Source organism: Plectropomus leopardus, chromosome 18 (genome assembly GCF_026936395.1).
Source record: "Plectropomus leopardus strain MGB_pleo_1.0 chromosome 18, ASM2693639v1, whole genome shotgun sequence".
In the NCBI taxonomy this organism is placed as follows: domain Eukaryota; kingdom Metazoa; phylum Chordata; class Actinopteri; order Perciformes; family Serranidae; genus Plectropomus; species Plectropomus leopardus.
Window position 1 is genome coordinate 22,745,850 of NC_142193.1, and position 17,349 is coordinate 22,763,198.

Consider the following 17,349-nt stretch of genomic DNA (forward strand, 5'->3'; position numbering starts at 1 on the left):
TTAAAAAAGCTTTGATCGAGCTGGTATCACTTTCAACAGAACTCTCAAATTGCAGAGCACATTAGCAATTATGACACTTGCTGTTTGTTTGTTTATTATCTGTCGGTCTCTATTTCCATCTCTCTTTCTTCTACAGCATAAATTGTCATCAGTGTTGATCACAGCTCTAAATGCTAATAGAAAGTGATTCTTGTGATGCGTCATAGCCAACAGAGCATTAGAGTGGGCTATTCAAGCTCTTGTTTTCAGGCATTGTATTGTTTGTGTGATTATATCTGGATGTTTTATAAGTGTCTGTAATCATTTTTCATCTGATTGTACCCACTGTCACTCTATAAATCTATTCCTGCCTCTTCTTTCTTACTGCCACCCCTCCTTTGTATCACTTCTCTTCCTGTCTCCTCCAACTGTTCATGTGCCTGTTTTTTTTACTATTGAAGCTTTTGGCCTCTTCCATACTCCACCTTCACCCCCTTTGCTACCCCTTTCCTGACATTGTTCTCTCTTACTTCTGCGCTTCTTTTCCATGCGCCGCTGACGCTTCTCCTCTCTCCTTTTGGCCTCCTCCACCTCCTGGTGCTGGCGGCACTTGTGGAAGTTCTCCACCACCACACCAACAAACATGTTGAGGACAAAGAAGCTGACGATGAGGAGGAAGGAGATGAAATACAGCAGCATCCAGGGGTTGTTGTTGGTTATCGGCTGAGGGTTGAAATGGTGTTTGGCCACGAAGTGATTTGATATAAAATGATATGAAAGGAAGGGGTAAGTAAACAAACAGAGATGAGAGGAAAGGAGAAAAAGATTTAGCCAGATTACATTCTAGAGGGCAAACACTGCACCTGAATGTTTTCTTTATGAAAACCTGTTGCCTTGCAGCTTCTACGTGCGTACCTGTTGGTCCACAGCCACAGCATCCAGGCCGTGGTACATGATGTTGACCCAGCCGTCTTTCGAGGCGAGGACAAACAGGGACATCAGAGCCTGGACAAGAGCAGGCAAAGAACAGAGAGAAAAACTTTTATCCTTGTTTTATGGACAAACATTCATTAAAGTCCCCCTCCAGTTCCGTCTTAAAGTATATATGTATGTAAAAATACTCTATTCTTCTCTTTTTCTAGGGGTAAAAAAAAGCTCTCAAAAGGGGCAAGGAGCACTTTGTTTTCAGCTTTCTCCAGAATAGTTAGTGCACGATTGAAAGAGTAGTGTGCATCAAGATGGCTACAAAAATATTATAGAGATTCAGCTATACACATTTGAGCCAAAATCAGAAACTAAAACTTGAAAATGAGTTAGTATTTCAGCACTCCCAGTTCACTTATCTTGAAGTTGAAGGGTTTTTTGTATGGGTTTTTGGTTAAATGCCTGAAATAAGGTCTGTGGTTAACACTATCTTAAGACATTTTCATGTTTTGTTCTACAACATAAAATACTTCAGTAAATACCTCACTCTCGATTTTGAAGCCTTTATGTGTCTTAAAAAAGCAAACAAAAATTAATAGTTAAATTAGACTATAGTAAGTCATTAAGCTGAACACAGCTTTATAGCCTTGTTGCGGTCGGGATCTTTAGTCATGTGACCATTCTGTGGTACGTTAATACCCAGACATTAGCTTTTTACCTCTGGCAATTGCATTTACTCTACAAAAAATATAAACGTGGTGCTCATTTGTGTTAATTATCCTGCTGAACAAAAGTTTATTTGCCACAGTGCTATTGTGCTGCCTTAATGCAAATGATGAAGGAACCACGGTGACACTGGATTTTTTTATAACTTGCCTGGCATACAGCTGAATCTTAGAGTTCAGCGAAGGGCACAGACATCACCTGCTTCATTAGAAGACTGTGCAAACAACTTTCTCGTAACAATCTTTTCACAGATACAACTTATTATAGGCAAGATATTAGGTGACATTTAAATTAAAAAATAACATTTTCAAGGGGAGGACTCATGAAAAAAAGTCTTTTTACACATTCCCATTACAAACATAATGCACACCAGATATTCAGATAACACACATGTAACACTAACCTGTCCCAGGTTGTCAAAGTTGTACTTATGGTGGACCCACTTGTAGTTGGCTTGCAGACAGTCAGATTTGTTGGTGATGTTTTTGACGTCGGGCCCAAAGCAGTAGAAGAACTTGCCTTTAAACAGCTGTCAGCAGAAGAACAATGAGACCAAGCTTTCGATGCTGTCTGACTACTTATAAAAAGAGAAATAAGCCTTTGTAGGCTTCTCTGATGAGACAAAAGGGTGCTACTTGAGTGAAATAATGAGCTGGTCAAAGATCCCACCAGCTGAAAATGTTGTGCAGTAATGAAAGAAGTAGGAAGACAATGAGATTTACTTTAGACAGAAATGCATGTGTGCTTCAAAGCTAAGAGGGAAAGGGTTGGTGAGAATTACATTTTTAAAGAAATCATAGTAAGGGTCCGGAAACCACAGGGCTCAAACGGACTGGGTTACAATTTCTGCAAATTTGATATATTGGCTTAAATAATGTCTGCATGCAGCGTGCATCTTTAAAACAGCTGTTCTGTTTTTTTCCTACCTGTACTCCAAGGATGCCAAAGATGATGAAGAATGCACAACAGATGAGGACGATGTTGCCGATGGGTTTTAGGGAGGTGATGAGGGTCTCCACCACCAGCTTCAGACCTGGAGCTCTGCTAATCACCCTGAAGAGTGAATATATGAAAAACAAATACAGTGTTTGTTATTTTATTCCAGTCTAACATCCTTAAAATTGTACTGATTACCTCAAAGATTGGACCATTCATGGGGAAAAAACATTCATCGAAGGAGACGTAATTGATTAATTATGGTTGCATTTTCTGTCTGCTGTCGAGATTGTTAAATGACTTTGCAAATGGATTTCTTATCTGTTTGGGCACAGAGCATTGCTCTTCAGTCATTTTGTTAAAGAACATTTCAAACTTGTGAAGATAAAACTGTGCAAGACAAGTCTGACAAGACGCAGAGCTGCCACACATAACACGACAATCAGCAGATGCAAATTACGTACTAATTACTACTTTGTCCATACCTGAGGGGACGCAGTGTTCTGAGCAGCCGGAGGACTCTGAGCACACCTAGGATCTTTGCCCCACCCGCCATGGACACGACAATGTCGATCAAAGACACAAAAACCAGAAAGCCGTCCAGAATGTTCCAGCTGCTCCGCAGATAAGCCTGCTCACCCACGTACAGACCCATGGACACCACCTGAAGAGAGAGAATTAGGAGAAGCAGCGGATTAGAACACAGACTGTGTTTCTGGAGCAGCTCTGTAAAAGAAACTGTCAGATTGGGAAAAATACAAACGTGTAGCACAACAACAAAAAAACTAAAAGAGCAAAAGGATGAGAGACAAGATACAGACATGAAAAGTCTTCAGCAGCTGTTGGACAACAGGCTGTTGACACTAACAAGATATTTTACACACGCCGGCTCAAACACACACACTTACATACTCACACACATGTGCACACAGATGTCTACTTAGGTCACTTTTGACTTTTGCACTTTTTGTTACTTTTTTTTTTTTTTACAAATTGAGATTTTATTAAATATAATGATTTGTTAGAAATTAAACTACCCAACAATATATATGCCAACAAACACAGCAGACATGATTAGCTGATTTATCTATTAGTTGAATGACAGAACTGTTTTGATCATTTCAGGCATATTTCATAAAAAAAAAAAAAAACAAAACATTTTTCCAGCTCCTTAAATGTGAGGATTTTTATAGATTAAATTCTTTTACTTTTAAAATCTTATCTACATTTCTTTCATTATACTCACAAACTTTTACTTCAGCAACAATTTTAACTTTTACTTGTAATAGAGTATTCTCCAGTGTGATACTACCACTTTTACTTAGGTAAAGGACCTAAATACTTCACTGCACTTTTGGGGAAATTACATAGACTTGCATTAATTTCCTGGAAACTGAAAAATTCTCCTTTAAACAGCTATTTTTTATTCAAGTTTCTCACCAAAAGCTACATTTTACAAGATTACAATAAACACATCGTGAGAACATTATATTCGACCTCTGCCTGATAGTCATTTTTACCGAATATAGCTTGAACACATCCCAGTGTAAGTCGATGCAACCTTCGTGTGCTGTTAGTTGTGGCCACTGGCTGTTTAGAAGTATCGATATTTAGCTCTCCTCGTGACAAATTCAACACAGATTTTTTTTCATTGTCTTTCTCCTCACATACACTCCCCTAATGCCCACTTATAACTCTGAAGCTACCCATCAAAGATCACATTGAGTGACTTTTTAAGTTTTTTCTGAGCATAATTTTAGCGCCCCCCTCATAAACTGTATCTATATTTAAATGGGATAGACACACACTTACAAGTAACACCATAACACATCATGCATACATGCAAATAGCTCAGAGCTGGATACTGTAATATTTATTGGTGTACTGATATACTGCATATGTCCAAGATGCCTTTCACTTTGCTCGTAAAAAGTTTATTGTGCAACCATTTGACACATAATGGTACGCTGTGACTTCAAAAATGAGGGATGGACGTTGTTGTACAGGCATTGTAAAACATATGCACACAACTGCAATTGCTGTTTTGCTAAGCAGCAGAGGGAGCATCAAAAATCAGCAGGTGACATTTGCAAAGTGTCTGGTAAAGCTTGAGAGGGACAGTGGGGGTTAGTGTGCAAACAAATCAAGATGGTGGAAAGATCAGTGCCTGGCAAACATTTTAGGTCTGAATGCCAAGAAGTAAACTGCATGTGCAAAAGTTTAAAGTACGTAATGAGTTCACAATTCTGATTAATTTGCTTATATAATTGCGTATAATCTTATACGGTGGTCCCCAACTTGTCCAGCCACAGGGTCCAGAAGTTATGAGTTCAATTTCCACACATAAGATAACGACATCCACAAAAAATGTCAACCTTACCTGAGCTTAAAACACTATGAAAGAAAACATGAATAAAGTGCAATTACTTAAACTTAGTAAACACCAACCAAAAAAAGATGTCTATAATTGCTTCAAGATGAGAGACAAACTGCTGCAACGTGGCACAGCATGTTCATAAGCCAAATAACAACAAGAAAAGGGCAATAAAATAGTTGCTGTACTGAAGAAAACTCACTCTACATCAGTGGCATCAAACAGCACCTTGAAATAAAAGCTCTGTGCTGGAAATTCACAGCACATCAAAATAAAATTTGTGTTTCACAAACATTGCAAGTTCACAAGTCACTTGGGGTCCATTCAGATTGGACCCGCAACCCACATTTGGACCGCGACCCATCACTTTAAAACCACTGATCTAATAATTTATGTCAAGAAACAGCACTGGAAATAGCATTGCTTAGTCACACAACCACAAGCCTTAGTTTTGGAGAGTGCTACACTGTGTCTGAAGCTGCCTCATAAAATAACACTCTAAAAAGTTCTGCAACATGCTGACCAATTCCACAACCCCGCTGCGCTTTTTATGAGGCTGCATCTTGTACGCAGCACTGAACTCAGCAGCGGAGTCCTACGGAGAGATTAATGCTACACAAACAATCACACACCAACACACATTATGGAGATCCACGAGGCTCAGACAGACAGCGACACAGAGGGGAGGCATGTACGGCTCGGCCAGGGGGCTGACAAGCCTGTGGCTCCTTGACGGGCTGTGATTGGTTAATAATTGATTGTGGGAGTGCATAATTGATGGCCCACTTGTGCCAAAGTCTTTTGCAGAGAATACAGAGACAGTGACAAAAGAGAGGGGAGGAGGGAATAAAGGAAGGACGGGGAAAGATCGGAAAAACAGACCGATGGGAGCAGAGGGACTCTGAGGAAGTGGAAAGACAAACTTAAAAAAAGTAGCAACATCGACGAGGACAGGAGGATGGAGAGAGTGCGGGGGAGTGCTGGAGACGGGCCACATCCATAAGAGAAGACTAGCTGCTAATTAATGACATTGCTTAATTGCTCTGTTCTTCAAAGGAACATGGGAATTGCCAAGAAAGAGGGGTAGGGAAGGGGATGGGCTGTGGGAGCACTGAAGCAAAGTCAATTCAGTAACAGAGAGACAAGCTGGGAGACACGGGAGGAGACAGACAAATTTGATGTCTCTGTGTAGAGCCTGAAGCACACACCACACTCACTGGTAGTGATAGAGAGACGGGTCATAAAAGGTTACCTTAAGTGTCATCTCGCCCACAAAGATGGCAGTAAAGATGTAGTTGGAGATGGTGAGAAAGACTCTTTCCTGGACAGACATAAGGGAGGAAAGAGAGACGTTGACAGTCAGAAAGGAGAGATGGGGCGATTAGGGGTAGTAAAATCTTATTTACTGCTTCCTTTTAGATAATAAAATTGAATTCATCCTCGGAGAACACATGAAGCTACCACAAAAAAAGGCTGCACAGTGGAGCTTCCAGGCACACACACACACACACTTCAGATGGATTTACCAAGCTGCCCTGGAGGATCTTGGGCCTCTCCAGAGCAACTGTGATGCAGTTGGAGAAGATGAAGGCCAAAACCACGTAGTCGAACAGCTTATGGGCGATGATGGACTGACATATCTGTCTGAACCTGGAGAGGAGAGGAGAGGAGAGGAAGCAGGAGTAGAGATAGGGAAGAGGAGACAAGGGAAAGGAGAAGCGGAGACGAGACAAGGGAAAAGAGAAAAGGAGAAGAGAAGAAGTGAAAAGAGGATTGGAGGGGAGAGGAGAGAAGAGGAGGAATGAGTTGAGGATTGAAAAAGGGTAGAAATCAAATAAATAAGTTTAAATAGGCATTACACTTGCTATTAATACCAAAAAGAGCCCAAAAAAAGGGGGGAAGAATACAAAGAGGTTAGGCCACACTCTGCCCGAACACAATTTATAAAGCATCCAATCAGAATGGGAGCCAAGTCTCTTGACAGTTGCATGGGAGCTCCCTTACATCTTGGTGAGTAAATAGCCTCATTCAGTCCCTGTTTACATCACTCCTAATTCCAAACAAATTACATTAACACCACTCTCAGAAGCACCAGACTCCTGAGTACAGTGCTCTGCTGGGAGAGTAGAATAGAAAGATAAGAGAGAAACAGACAGAAAAAGAGAGAGATGGGATGTATAAATACTGAATATGCATTTCAAACCTTAGCATGTGACACTGTGTACTGCCAAAAAGCAATTAAATATCTTTGCTGCAGTGTTTATTTGAACGGGTGAAGAGAAAGGCGAGGGACTGTGTTTTGGAACAAGCGTGGGGACATTTAAATGCCTTTTATTGAAGCACAACAGTGTCTATTGAAACTGCAGATTGCAACACAACATCACAAGTTAATGCAGAATTTAATGAACTGCCTATGGTATTACATTTACCCCCTGAGGCCTGTTTCTTGCTCTCTAACAGGAGGGGAGAGGGTAGAAAATATCCCTTTTGTTATTTGCAAGGTGACGATCGATACTCTAATGTAGTCCTTCTCTGTGGAAGCTTGGCAACCTGTCATTCCTATTGATGAGGTGGGGGAACACAATTGGCCCACCCATCCTTGATATTGTTTTGATGAGACGTGTCCTGTGGCCAACCGATAATGTTTATATGAGAGACTTTGGCGGAAAACCAGCCTTCATTTTGAGTCAACACATTTTTGATCATTAAAATCTCAGTACAGCAGGTTTGATTAAAATAAACTAGAATTACCACCATGCAGTTGTATGTCTCCACACACCAGGCATGTTGTACTTAAAGTTTACATCCATGTCTGTGACACACGGATGCTTCACACACAGAAGAGATAAACAATCAGCACAATGTCACGATTAGTGTCACTAATTCAGTATCTGACCAAATATCACCCCCTCTATTCCTCAGTAATGACATTAAGTAATGGCCAGAAAAGTGTTTTTGCAGGACATTATGATATCACAGTTGACTTATGACCTTGGATATAAAATGTCTTAATCGTTGTACACTCAATCATTATATCCTATTAGATGTTTGGATGAAGTTTGAACATATGTATTCTTTAGTTATAGACAAATACATTTTAGGAGGTCACCGTGACCTTAACCTTTGACCTTCACCCATCAGATTCTGATCAGTTCATTCTTGAGTCAAAGTGGACATTTGTGCGAAATGTGAGGGAACTCCCTCAAGGCCATCTTAAGATATTGCGTTCACAAGAATGAGATGGATGCAAGGTCAGAGTGACCTTGACCTTTGACCACTAAATTCCAATTAGCTCACTGTTTAGTCCAAGTGAATATTTGTGCTTAATTTGAAGAAATTCCTTCAAGGTATTATTGAGATATTGTGTTCATAAGAATGAGACAAACAAGGTCACAGTGACCTTGATCTTTGAACACCAGTTCATCCCTGAGTCCAAGTGGATGTCTGTGTCAAATTTTAGGAACCTCCCTCAAGGCCACCTTCAGATATTGGGTTCACAAAAATGAGATGGACAGTGACCTTGACCGTTGATCACCAAATTCTATCAGCTCATCATTGAGTCCAAGTAAATGTTTGTGTAAAATTTTAAGAGATACTACCTTCACAAGAACGAGATAAATTCAACATCACAGTGACCCTGACCTTTTGACCACCAAAATTTTAATCAGTTCATATTTGAATCCAAGAGGACACTTTTTTGAATAAACTCCCTCAAGGCCGTCTTAAGATATTCCTTACAACAGAATGGGCAGCGTGAGGCAGAGCGAAGTGACTCACCTGTTCTGTGGCGAGAACAGGAAGACAGACCAGTCCTCTCTGCTCTCACACCAGTCCGGTCTGTACACTTCTAACATCTTCTGGATGCGGAAGCACAAGCTCTACAACACACATATCGACACAAATCATGGCATGCACACACAACCTGTGCAAAATACAATCAGGCAGACACACAAAATTGCGAAACTGCCTGTTTAGACTCCCCATTTAAATTATTAACGAAAGTGAAACTCTTCTATAGCAACAGCTCGGAGCATCTTCCAACATTACCATCTGTATAGCTCTCTCCCCCGCTGTCTAAATAGTCCTTTCTAATTAACCTTGTTTCACTCATATACACACACTTGTTTACAATGAAAACAATGGGTCTCCCACGAGGCCCAGGTGATAGGTAGTGCAGGCTTTATACAAAGTACTGGAAAATCCTACACAAGAGAGACGGAGATAACTGTATGTGTGAAAACTTGTACTTTAACACAATAGCTAATAGTTCAGTTATTGAGAATCGCAGGCCTAGATTGTGGATCTGTGTTCCTTTTAGATGCCGTTACATATCATCTGAGGGACTCTTATTTGCATCTGTGGAGTTAGTGTATCATAGGAGACTCATACCAGCCGACCAGGCCTTTCTTCATGCTTTTACTGTTTAAAAGTGCAGTGTGTAGGATTTAGTGGCATCTAGTGGTGAGGATTGCAGATTGCAACCAGCTGAAACTTCTTCCATGTGCCAGGCATGAACTCCCAGTTAGGATTCCTTCATTGTTCTTTGTTGAAGAGGTTTTTACCAGAAGCCGAATTATTCAAAGAGGTCTCTTTCTCTCCAAAACAAACTGACCATGTATATTAAACCAGTAATAACACTGACTAAAGCAGTTTCACATTAAAAATCAGTATTTCTCCCACACAGTTCAGCTGGTTGCAGACAGGCTGCAAGCCTAGCACCTGCTAATGTGTGCTCAACTATTTTTCTCTATTAACTTGAGATCCAGACATTCAACATATTTTTGCCAGGAAACCAATTATCTGCAGAGGTCTATAACACAGGCTGCTAGCCCAGCACCTGCTAACGTGTGCTCCCCTTTTTTCTCTGATAACTCAAGATCCAGATGTTTTTAACCAGTAGCTGAATTATCTGTAAGTCTCCTCTCCAAAATAAAAGACCTGATGATTTAAATAGGTAAAAACACTGAACAAATAGGTTCAAAATGAGTGTTTTTCCAAAGCTGTTTGGCTTGATGTAGAGGGGCTGTTAACTGTGGACCGTGATGGAAACCCGAGAACACGAATGATCCTCTCTAGAGCCAGCGTTTCTCTGTTCTGGACTACTGTAGAAACATGGTGGTGTAATTTGGTGGACTCTGTGGATTGGGGCCCACTCCCTACATAGATGTAAATGATTCATTCTAAGGTAACGAAAGACACAACGATTCTTATTTTTGGGTGGACATACACTACGAAAAAAACATTTATTATATTTAATTTCTGCCAATACAGCCTACACACTTGGTGTTTAATTCCTGTCCTCCCAGACACACTTAATGGTAACTTACATATTCAATGTCATCGTCCAGGTCCTCCCGGTCCTTGCTGCGTGTGTTAACCTGCGGGAAGACTTCAGCCATCAGCTGGCTCTGGGGGTTTGTCCCGCCAGCCAGTTCACTTTGGTGTCTGGAAGGGGGCTGGAGAAGCTGAGACAGAGGAGTCTTCCCGTTACAGTCTTGGTGGACCCCTACTAGGCCACCCAGACTGTCCAGCCCACCACCTCCACTGATTACCGCCCCCCCAGAGAAGCTCTTCTTCCTGTTGTGAGCCTGGAGCGTCATGGGGGGTGGTGCGTGGAGTGGTGGCGGTGGAGGGTGTGGGGGTCCTGGGACTTGCAGCATGTGGGGCAGCTCTAGCGATAGAGCTCTGCGGTCCCTCCTGGGCACAAATTGGCCCGGGAGCATAGGATTGGGGAGGTGAAGAGAGTGTGGAGCAACAGGGGGAGGAGACAGGAGAGACTCCTCCTCATCCGGATGGACATGTTGGAGGTGGCGGTGCGGGGATGAAGAAGCACGGGGACCACGGATTCGAAGGCTTCCTCCAACCACTCCGCCAAGACCCCCGAGGCCGTAGCCGTAGAAGGGCCGCGCAGAGGTTGGGTTGAAGGCTGGACTAGCAGAGGGAGACGAGGAGGAGCAGGGGCGGCAGCCTCCCAAGCTGTTCCAGCTGGAGCGGCGGGCCCACAAAGCCTGAGGCTGGGTAGGCAGTGGGCGGCCCCAGTTGTGGTAACCTCGACCTGGATACTGAGAAAGAGAGAGGTTTCCTTCATGTTCTTTAACTCTGAGCCACAGTCTGTCTGGATCGACTCAGGCGGGCTGGATTACTAACAAGAATAAACAGAACTGATCCAGTGACATAAAAACGTTTCATTATGAGGGGATTCTTCAACTGTAGGAATTTTTGTGTGAATTAGAAAAACAAAAACACATTCTTTTAAAAAAAAAAAATTATCACACTTACATGACACCAAAAGGATCATAAAAAATTTAAATGATAGACCATTATTATTTATATAAAAAGTGAATTTTTATGTGTGGATTTTGCTATTTCCTTTGCTCCTCGACTCTGCTTAATTTTCAATTTATCATCAATCTAATATTAAATTCAATTACAAATGTTTTAGTTTTAATAAAATATATCCTGAGCTGTAAGTTCTGCGAATTTTCGTAAAAAGAATGAATGTCCCTTGGGGTTATAGGTCATTTTTACCACACTTTTCAAAGTGTAAATTCAAGGATGTGTTTTTAGAGTTTGTGTCTTTAAATAAGAACATGTTTATTGGCTTTTGCTCCCCAAAAGCTCATATTTTCCTTGAACGTGTGAATAATAAGAAAAACAACATTTTATATAGCATATTTGTGTATGTGTATTTCTAATGCTAAAATGGACATGGGCGAGCTAAAATACTGTGCGATTTTAAAATAATTTGACTAAATGTAATTTCCACAATAGTAATTACTAACACTTGTTCACTGTGATCATTCAACATATGTAAGTGGAAATCACAAGGGCAGTGTTATACTACCGAAAATATTGCATTGATACATTTCTTAAGATATATGAGTTACATTTTCTCAAAGTAGCAATGTAATCCTATGCTTCGTATTTTATGAAACTTGGAAATATATCAGTTTGAGCAATTTAAACTTTAAGTCAAGTGCCACAGCCAGGAGTGTAGCACGAAATTTTGGGCCCTATGCATAAGCAGTCTGTGGGCCCCCAGGTGCTTCTCTCTTGATCCATGTTTCCATTATGCACCTGCTAATTTTTCACAGTCAGTTTGCTTTCTTTTCTTCTCCATTTCTTTGGTTTTGGCTTCAGCTGCATTGACAGATGAAACCGAGTGCAATTCCTCTATTTTTTATGCCAGATTCAGACTTTAAACCAATTTATTCAGGCAATTTTAATTTAGTTCTGGCACTAATTACTAAGAAATAATAAAAATAATAAAAATAATAATAATAAAAAGTTGCAAACAAAACAAGCCTTTCTCTCCCATTGTGGCCCTGGGTAATTAGTCCCCCCCCCCTCCACTACAACACCTCTGGCCGCAGCATTAAATTAGCTATTCAAATAGGCAGCAGGGTTGAAAAACATTGTTGCAGGAAATTATTATCCTCATCAAAGACATTGGCTATAATATTAATTTCACACTGTTTCAGTCAAATTAAAACATAAAGACAAATCACTCAAACAAGACTCATGTTTTTTTTTTTAAACAGTCCTTTCCACTTACCACAGCCTTCTGCTCCAAGTTGGCCCTGCCAAGGGAAATAACACTGTTCTTCCTGGAGCCAAGAGCAAATGTCAACCTCTCTCCGGGAAACAGACCATGAGGCAGCGGGGACAAGTCCAGGTGTCCATTAGGGGTTAGCGTACAGATCTTGGGGTCTATGGGAAAGAGGATGTGGAGAGAAGGAGGAGAATGGAGGACAAGATAAGATGAATGAGGGCAAAAACAGTGAAATCTAGTAGGACAACACAAAGAGCCCTTCTCCCATCTGTTGCTTTTCCTCTGTTTCTGCCATGCAATCAGAACTTGACACCCTCCATCACTTTAGAACATTAATGTCCTAAAACCAGGTTATGACCAGCTCAGAGAGGCACAGAAAGGTTTAATTTACACCAAACTGCCTTAGATAAGCCAGAGAGGAGCTCATAATGGGAAAAGAGAGGAATATCTTGCCACTGGTTTGTCCGCTTTCAACATTTCTTTGGGGGGAATAGGTCTCCAGGTACCATTTACATTCCAAAGGTGTTTTTTTTTTCAGGTAGGCTGGCATTTAAAAGGTGGATTTAGGCTCAGAAGAAGTGTGATCAGACACCATCAGAGGACTCTCTAATGTGCTGCTAAATGCTTCTCTACTGTGTGACGCTTCGGCTGATTTTGGCAAGTTCACTTTTCTGTGCCTTTGGGGAGAAAAGGGGAGAGGAGTGGATGGACACTTGGCATCGGGCATGCATTATTTACGTTTGTGCTGCTTGCATTTCAGACAGGAAAAAGACGTTAGCAATTTTTGTACGTGGAACTTTAACAGCAGGCAATGTTTTAATGCCCAAGGCACAACAAAATAGCTGATGGCTTTCTGGAGTTTTAAATGGCCGGAGGATTGTTTACACTAAAACCTTAGGGCAAATATAGTATGGTGCCCTATCGTTGGAAACAGTAATTTTAGCTTTTATAGAGCCAGAATAATTTCATATCTAACTGGGTGTATTAAGTTTTTTTTTTTTTTTCAACCGAACCAGAGTTGGTGATTGCTGGAACAGTGTAAAGATGAACAAAGACATTTTTTGTCTGAATTTTATTTGGCTTCTGGCAGCTTTCAATAAAGTGTGTTTCGCATTGACAAAATTACTGTTTATGTAAAGCCTCTATTGATAACGTTTCTGTTTAAATGTTTAATTTTGAATTTAATGTTGATTACACACTGCAATAGCTATAGAACAATGAAAAACTGTATCAGAAAACTGCATTAGAATTGGTTTGCTATTAGCCTAGCATTCACTATGCAATCCTGCATGCCTCTGGGTACGATTTCCCGGGGAAAAAAATGAAGCATCGATGTATGGCACAAAATGAAGTGCATCTACTATTGTGCAACAAAAAAGGGAAGATACTGTACTGTTTGTTTTCCCAGGTCCAGCATTATCTATCCACAACAAAGGAGTCATTTTGCAGTAGTATTGAGAAATGGCAGAGGGTGGAACAAGTAAAGAAACTGTGGAAATTCTGCCTAATAAAAGGAAAAGAGCCCCTTAATGAAGGCAGCAAAAAAGTCGAAGAGAAAGAGCAACTAAAACCAGAGCAGTGCAAGGGTGAATCTGGGAAGGGTATTTATATGATGGAGGGAACTGAGAGAGTCAAAACTGACTCTTAGTTGGCATTCTTCCTGTAAGATCAGTAAGTAGCAATACCTGCCTACATAGTTGTTTTTAACTTTCATTTTACATAGCACTAAAAGGCTTTTCACAATTTGGGATTCTATCTCTTCTTGTGTGTGTTGATGTTGTTTAGTGTCAAACGCTCATCTGTGGATAGTTGCTATGCTAGGAGCAAAACGGAAAGCGATCCCAGGAGTCTTTGCAGCAGTATCGCCAACAATAATACCACTTGGAGGTGGAGGTAGAACTGAAAAGTTGAAAACTTATTGATTTCCACTTTAAATAGAGTCTGGTGGGTTTGGTAATGGCAATTTTGGGTCTGTTTCTAGTGAAACAAAATCTTACTCTCTGACAAAAAGGTCCATCTCTGTTGGAATTCTTTCTGTAACGTGGTGTGATACTCATAATAACAATCTGAGCCTGCCAATGACAAAAACAAGCATTTTTAGTGGTGATACAAGGTACAAGGTAGATTTATTGTAATTTTTCTTAAACCTGGTTTAAGTAGAATTGAAATTTGTCCCTAAATCCTGCTACATCTTTTTGACATTGGAGACATTGACAGTGCACAAACACTCAAAGTGGTCACATTGCAGCCTGTTTGCTGCTGCTGGCTGTAACTCTTTCACTTAATACCGAAACAGTTTCAAAAGTTGTTGTCTCCATTAGTCACTTAGACACAAAATACGGAAAATAGTGTCCAGGTTGAAAAATACTGAAGCTACCCTTTAAGAGATTTTGGATAACACAATTTTACAGTGGCATGATGAGTTTAAAGTTGACATTTTTGTTTGGGAGAAGAAAATTGTAAATTGATGTCATCAGTCATAAGATTTCAGAGGTGAGAAGAAAATCAATCATAATGAAACAATAAATGTTGTAAAGCTCCTAGAGGCATTTAATACCTGAGAGATGCAGAGAGTCTTTCTGCTTATCGTTCTCCTCAAAATTACAGGAAGACCTGTCATCGTCAGAGTAGGAGCGGTTTGCATCACCCTGTATTGGGAACAGTGAGATGAAAAAATGAATGGGTGAGAGAGAAACACAGGAAGACAAGGAGAGGGAGGGGGGAGGAAGGGGGGCACAGCAAGGGAGAGGAGACATGTGAGAAGATGAAGGAGCAGAGAGTGGGAGAAAGCGTAGAAATAATCATCAATCAGAAGCTAATTTAAATAAGAACTGCCAATCATTTGTCCTCTTACTCATTACCAAACTATCTAAGGGGCAATTTTCTCCTAAGCTTGCCTGGTTTACGTTCACTCGTCAAATCCAGCTCTGAAACACAAATGTCTGAAGTTCAGTTGGAACTCTTGACACAGGTCAGTGCACACAAAGTACTGCGGTTCAGTTTAAAACCCCATCTGATTCCTCATTTACTGCAGTTGCTGAACAAATCCTTTTACATGCCTTTTATAAAGCGACTTCTTTTTTCTAAATATGGATAAAGGTACTTGTTTGCTCATGTATTTCTGTAAACTGTGTGATTATAATGTTTTCAACCTACAGCAGTTGAAAAATAGGACATAACTGGCTAGTTGGTCCCATAACACATTCAGTTTTGTTAATTTATCTTCAATGCTGTCCAAGGCACCTAAACCAAGTTGTCTCACCTCAGCTTGGAAACCCTCAACCAAAATGGCGACCAGCAAATTGAAGAGCACATAGTTTCCAAATGTCATAAGAGCTACGAAGTAGAGAGCAGCACACGGCGAGGTGGATGCCATGCCGTTGTACAGCACCATGTTCCAGTCCTCCTGAGTCAGAATCTAAAGAAAATATACACATGCAGTATATACACACAAATCTGCATACAGGTTGAAACAAATAATAACATGCAAATCTATGTGCAATTATTTAAAAGTTTTTAGTTTTTGTAAAATTAAACTTTTGACAGTGTGAATTTGCGTTTGAAGCATTTTTACCTGAAAGACAGTGACGATGGCCCAGAGCAGGGAGTCAAAGTTCTTCCTGTCAGGGACTGTGTCTCCTGCCTCGGTCTTCAGACTGAACTTACAACCAAAGATATGCATCCCCAGGATACTGCAACACAAGAAGGGAATACTCCAAAAATTCATCCACAAAGGCCATCATAGAGTGATGGTAAGATGCATTTATGCGTCTAAATCAAATCAACATTTTTATTATCATTGTGTCATGCAAACAGTTATGTCCATCCCACTTGGGCTTAGAAGACACCATAAAATACAAAACAAGCCAGAAGAGCCTGAAACACACAGAGCAACAAAAGCATCCTACATAATCAAATCCTCATCATTTAAGAAAAAAAATTAATGGGTAACTCACAAAGACATTTACTGTGTAGCGCTAGATAAAAAACCCAAACAAAATCACAATAAATACTAATTAAATATAAAATCTTTACTTCTTTTCTAGGCTTTTTCAACAAAATTGGCAAACTTAAACAACCATTCTAGCTTTCGGTCATCTGAGCACTGGACAGTGTCAGGGTTTAGAAAAGCCATTTTATGGGACATTAACTCTCCTAAGTCATCATTGTTAGAACACTATAAAAGAAAATGGGACTCTCTTTCTGCTTCACCCAAATCACACAACAGATGTACTAAAGATGTTTGGCTTCTTGATAAACTAGATGTTACATGTGGTTCAGGGCCAAACTTCTATTTTATATGCACACATGCCCTTATTTTCGGCACCGACAGAATGTTTTCAAATTTTTTCTCTTCAAATTTCACTAACAGATTTTTTAATAGAGTTAACATTTATAAAATTAGAAAAATAAAATAATATCAGATGTGAAATGATTAAAAGCTGTAACACACTAAAAAGAAAAAAACACACATGCATTTAAATTATGATTTGCACATATACTGTATATGTATAAACATATTGAATAACTATTATAATCTTCTATTTCTATTCCATCCAAAGCTTTATTTTTCTGGCTTTCACTCGCCTGTCTCCCTCTCCTTTTTTTCCTTCTTCCTGCACCCACCTGTTTACTGTCGTCACAAGACTGTGATACCCAGACTTGCTGTTCATATTCTCATTCTCATTGTTGCTTCCAGTCGGGCAATTTAAGGTGAGTTTTTAAAAGTTGAAGTCTTAGCCAAGTGGTACTTTACATTAACTGCTCACTAAAGGCTACAGTGGCTGGATGTATAGGCCAAATGCCACTTGCTAAGGATAGCATTAGCCTGCTAAAAGCTCTGATGCCATCTGTCTTG

General features: G+C 40.2%; 1 protein-coding gene across 6 annotated transcripts in view; it reads right to left on the bottom strand.

Annotated features, from left to right (window-relative positions):
* Positions 1-17,349, bottom strand: part of LOC121956285 (voltage-dependent T-type calcium channel subunit alpha-1I-like) — a 202,802-nt gene that overhangs the window by 38,571 nt on the left and 146,882 nt on the right. For all 6 annotated transcript variants that reach the window (XM_088091141.1, XM_088091140.1, XM_088091137.1 and 3 more), the window contains 13 exons: positions 16,066-16,183; positions 15,754-15,909; positions 15,049-15,139; positions 12,495-12,649; positions 10,267-11,001; positions 8,717-8,817; positions 6,466-6,589; positions 6,192-6,260; positions 3,051-3,229; positions 2,556-2,682; positions 2,033-2,158; positions 895-984; positions 510-702 (listed from right to left, as the gene is read on the bottom strand). In XM_088091141.1, coding sequence (XP_087947267.1) covers positions 510-702; positions 895-984; positions 2,033-2,158; positions 2,556-2,682; positions 3,051-3,229; positions 6,192-6,260; positions 6,466-6,589; positions 8,717-8,817; positions 10,267-11,001; positions 12,495-12,649; positions 15,049-15,139; positions 15,754-15,909; positions 16,066-16,183 — 2,264 coding nt within the window. The remainder of the gene's footprint in view (positions 1-509; positions 703-894; positions 985-2,032; positions 2,159-2,555; positions 2,683-3,050; positions 3,230-6,191; positions 6,261-6,465; positions 6,590-8,716; positions 8,818-10,266; positions 11,002-12,494; positions 12,650-15,048; positions 15,140-15,753; positions 15,910-16,065; positions 16,184-17,349) is intronic.